The sequence below is a fragment of the Notothenia rossii genome (genome assembly GCF_949606895.1).
Source record: "Notothenia rossii genome assembly, chromosome: 5".
In the NCBI taxonomy this organism is placed as follows: domain Eukaryota; kingdom Metazoa; phylum Chordata; class Actinopteri; order Perciformes; family Nototheniidae; genus Notothenia; species Notothenia rossii.
The window spans coordinates 17,193,760-17,198,841 of record NC_136903.1 but is presented as its reverse complement, the minus strand read 5'-3'; the positions used below and the strand labels follow the sequence as shown (position 1 = coordinate 17,198,841).

Here is a 5,082-nt window from a genome sequence, read left to right as displayed (position 1 = left end):
ATTTAACATAATTAATCCAAATCTGAAAAGTAACTAAAGATAATAAATACATGTTATGGAGTAAAAGTACACAATTTACCTAATAATTGGAGAAGAGTATAAGTATTCATCAGCAACACATTTGAATAATAACTCAAGTAGTAGGCTACAGGTCTCTGAAAATTGTACTTAAGCACAGTAGTTAAGGGTAATGTGCTTAAGGAGGCTACTTGGATAATTATGAAAGCTAATTAACGCTGCTGGTAACCAAGTAACCAATAACGCTCTGGTCCGTCTACCATACCCGTTCGGCTTTGGTCCGTTTGCTAATCTGTCCGTAGTGAAACAAGAAGGTTTGTCTCAACTGCTAGTGTCGCCTAAACCTACCGTGAAACTAGCTTACTCTCAACGTGGAAGAAGTTTATAAATCCACATGACCTACTGGAGTTTAAATCGGCAACGTTAGACAAACCGCCGTTGCCGACGTTGTTTATAGTGAGCACGAAGAATTCCCATTATACGGTAGCAAGAAATTTACGCTTTACGTCTTTGAACGAGGGTGCGACTCAGCTAGAACAAGCTGTTCTACTAAGATTTATCAATGGACGCGGTTGTGCAGTTTACCAGCCAAAGTCAAGGAAGGGACCGTATATTCAGGTAAGTCGTGTGTAAAATGTGTGTGGACTAGTCTTTAGTATCCCATGTTGTATATATCAACAGAAAAGTTAGTTGAGGTTGTAAACATGACAAGTGTAGTCTAGACTGACCGTCAACTTTCTATTTTCTCAGTGTCTACTTTATTTATTTCAGGGCAACTCAATATGCATGTGCACTGTCGGTTTATTTACTTCGGAACAACTCCGAAAGAAAGGACCTTGTGGCGAAACTCAAAAGTCTGGAAACCAACATGAGCGCTGGAAGAAAACGTGAGTATAAGTTACTGTAACTGAGGAGGGGTCTCTTAGGAGCTTACAGTAGTGACAGTTTGTTCATTACCGAAAACACAAATTGGTTCCCCCCCCCACTCCCCAAAACTAAATCGGCAGGAGGTTTACATTCACAGAACTGGATTGTGACCCCTGAGCCCAGTGTGAAACCTTAGTTTAGTTTCATCAACTTCAGACATGCTGTAGCTTTCAATCCAAAACAAGTTAGATCTGCACGTTTTCACTTTTGCTTGCTAAACGTTCGAGAAACTAATGGTCAATGAATAATGTTGTTAATTCATTTTAATTTGTCGATAACAAAATCCTTACTCTGTCACAACCTGCAATTATAACTCACATTTTTCAATACACCAAACTCTGTCTCAATGAAGTCAGTTTATTTCTTCCTATATATCCAGTTGTGTAGACTTTATGCACGAATGCAGGAAAATAAGGCCATCCATCATCAAAGCTTTTTCTTCCCATCCAATTTCAGTCCCTATTTCTTTGTCCTGCTGATTTTCTTTATCAACCCAAATATTTGGGTATCAAGGTCGTGATAAACTGTGGACTGCCCACACGACAGGGACCGAGTTGCAGCCAATATAAACTATAGTTGTTGGACTATCTCAAGCTTTCATAAAGCCCAGTCTATTGTCAATAATAATATAAGCTCATGTTTTTTACGAAAACACTTGAGACAGCACACTATGTTCCAGGACATACTACTTTATCTATTCGAATGGAAAAGAATAAACTATGAACAGAGCTTATTTCAGACAATGTTTTCTAAGAACCATTGAACGTCTGATGTTAAAATAGACGAACCCCTCTGTCTTTTGTTTACGATCTCTTAGCACTGGGTTCCCATGGTCATTAAAACCAGGAACAGGTTGTACAGTTTGAACTTTGAACAATCAAAGTTCGTGGAAGATTGTAAAATAACTTGAAATGTCAGCAAAATGTGACATTCTAAACGATGACAATGAATAATGATTGTATGATGATTGATCGTGTATTTTCAGCTGCAAACTAAATGTTAGTAGGATGATGGAAAAACTGAAATTAGTAGCATGCACGATTTATATTGTTATAGAAAAAAACATCTGCCTCGTAATTATTAACCAAAGGGGCAATTTTAAGACCTTCACCCTTGGCACACTTGTGTTTGGAATCAGTGATGTAAGAGGTGAGAGTAAAAAGGACATTGTAGATGTTCCCCGAATGGCATGGTGAATACACAACATGGTAATCTCCCTGTTTAGCAGAGGCCATAAGTCACCCAGGTTCATGTGAAGCAGTACACTTTTACCCTGAACATATATATTTTATTTTGTAAGTTACTTAATAACATTTTGATAATGTTATAGTGAAGGTAGTTGGTATTTCAGGGGAGGGATGCCGACGTCTGCTTTAAAACACTGCAGGAAAACCTCCATACATTATGCTACTATCAAAACTGCATGAAGAGTATTACGTTTTCAAACTGCAACTGCCAACATATTGACAATTTTGCCAAGACACATTGTAAAGTTGACAAGTTGTTCAATCTGAACATTGAAGGACATTTGACATACTTGTGTGTCTACTTATGTGTTGAATGTTTTACAGCTACAACTATGCCTTAATTATCTTCTTCCAGCACATAAACAAACGGTATACAACACATTTTTAGAGATATCTAAAGAAGTGTTTCAGAGTCACATTTGCAGTACAAATTGCAATGACAATTTTATTCGTTTAATGCTTTCGGAAATGTTACATTCTGTTTTGGCATTGCCAATCATGCCTTTCATCAGAGTCAGGCAAGAAACACTATGTCCCTCTCAAGGTCTCTGTTCCTGTTTGACCTATATATCTCCTTTTGTGCATCAGAGCTGAAGCCACAGAGCTCCTGCCTCAGTAATAATGAGTGAAGGAGACATGTAGGTGTCATTATTTAAAAACAGAACATGTCAGAGGCTAATGTTGCCAAACATTTTGCTTTCTGAATGGCTCAAAAAGCATCAATCGCCAGGCCAAGCCTGAGCTGGACTAGGCGTTGCGCAGTAGGTAAACACTGTGAGTAAGTGTCTATGACCTTTAGTTCGATGAAAGACAGTAGTTTGGTTTAAACACAGCTTAACGTAGCTTTACTCAATCCTACCCTCAATAGTCGAGTTTTATTATGAAATGTTGACCTGACATTTCATATTAAATGGATTACTGCTCTAATATGCTTTTTTTCTTCCTCCTTTGTCAGTGTTCAGGCTGGGGAACACAATAAATTCCATTGAGGCTGCTAAGCGAACCATGCAACTCTCTGACCGAGTGCTGAGCCTCTGCCTTACTGCGGCCAACGCCAGCCGCGCCCTCTACTTTATCTGTGACAATGTACTTTGGGCCAGAAATGTCGGCCTTATCCGCCATATCGACAAGGAACGCTGGAGTCTGAATGCCTCTCGATGCTATTTCCTCTCGCTAGTAACAAGTCTGACCAGAGATGTTTATGAAGTCGTCCAGTTAATGGCACAGAAAGCAAGAGACAGACACTTTAGACAGAAAATGGAGCTGCATCTCAATGAGAGTCCTGAAGTGGCCGAAGCAGTCATCCCTCAGCTGGATGCGTTTCTCTTTCTGCTGTTAGAGAGCCTGAGATCGCATCCTGCTGTTGCCTTGGACATGCTTAAAAATGTATGTGATCTCTTCATTCCCCTTGATAGGTTGGGTATATACCAATCGAACGCAGGAGTGGTAGGATTTTGTGGTTTGTTATCTTCAGTGATTGGGATTGTAACCCTTGCACAGCCCAAGTTAAGACTTAGACCCTGATAAGAAGGGCAGAGTTAATCCTGCTGACTAACTGCAGATAAAAGGATTTATCCTGACAGGATGTAGTGTGTCTACCTGAAGCTGTAATGGTGGACTAAAGTAGACCTGGTGCACATTGAGATTAGGGCACATTTTGTAACATTTAAATCAGGCCAGCAACAACTGATGGCGTGATTTGGATTTGATTTTTTTATCATGGATTCTTGATTAACAAAATGACTAAACATTGAATGGGGAACTGGTGAAGTTTAAAACTCTGGTATGAAAGGAATAGAAATCAAGTTAACATAGAATCCTTGTTTGTTTTACATAGATTAAAAGAGCCAAGGCTTAACGTGTGTGCATTCCTTTCTTCTCCAGCACTGCGTGTAACACCAGTTTTCTTACTACTGTACTTTCAAAAAAGGGCTCTTTACTGATGCACATATCTCTTAGAAAAAGTAAACTTTTTACCACTCTATGTCCACTGTCTTTATATTTTCTCCATTTGTGATAAGATGCTGCTAAAAGTTTTACCTCAATGATTCAAGTTATAAACTGCTTCTCGGCCAAACGTGCTTCCAGAGGGGGAAAAGCAGCTGACAGATTTCAGGGGATAGGATTCTCTCACAGTAGACATCTTGTCTTGTCATTGTAGGACAAGCACAGAATGACCAGTTATGCAAACAATGGCTCTGTTCTGTCTGAGTGTGGCTGTGAGTTTGGCAGAAAGCCAACATTCACAATACAATGACCCTGAAATCAAAGCAGCTTCATGGAATTCATCCATAATTAATGTCATTGTTTTCTATATGTGTTTTCCTACTGCTGTGGCGACTAATTTGTCTTCTGTGAAAAAGTATTTAATCTCACCTGTTATGACTCAGACAGCATAATGAAGGTCAGACTCATGGCCTGTATGTCAATTTAAAATGTAAATTATTGAGTTAAAAAATATCAATACAATTGGTGTTATATTTGAATGAGAAGAGACACTCTCGATAATGTGATAATATTCTTAATATATTGCTTAGTACGCTTGTGTGTATACTTGTTATTTAAATCTTTGATTAAAACAAGTGCGGAGGATAAAGTAGAGACCTCCAACTGCCTCTAGAAAATAACTAATATTAGACTTCAGTTCTAAAAGCTGCGAGTGAGATTTACAATGACATGAAGTTTGTTTCATTCCAGGGGACCTAATGTTTTTACTGTCACACTGGATTTCAAAGGTTAATAAATACTATAAAAACAGAATTTCTTAAATTGTGCTTTTTGAAAATCTTCATATTTTGTAGAAATGTTAATTAGTGGTGCTTTAAGGGAAATTTCACTTCAGTTTCTTACACATTGAGTAACACTGCCCTCTTGGGGAAACATGACACTG

At 38.5% G+C, this 5,082-nt stretch overlaps 1 protein-coding gene across 1 annotated transcript; it reads left to right on the top strand.

Moving 5' to 3' along the window:
- The first annotated feature begins 293 nt into the window (after positions 1-293).
- pex11a (peroxisomal biogenesis factor 11 alpha) lies at positions 294-4,952 on the top strand. The gene is made up of 3 exons (XM_079685356.1): positions 294-636; positions 790-905; positions 3,148-4,952. The coding sequence occupies exons 1-3, from the start codon at positions 581-583 to the stop codon at positions 3,714-3,716; spliced, it is 741 nt and encodes a 246-aa protein (XP_079541482.1). The 5' UTR covers positions 294-580; the 3' UTR covers positions 3,717-4,952.
- The last annotated feature ends 130 nt before the right edge of the window (positions 4,953-5,082 follow it).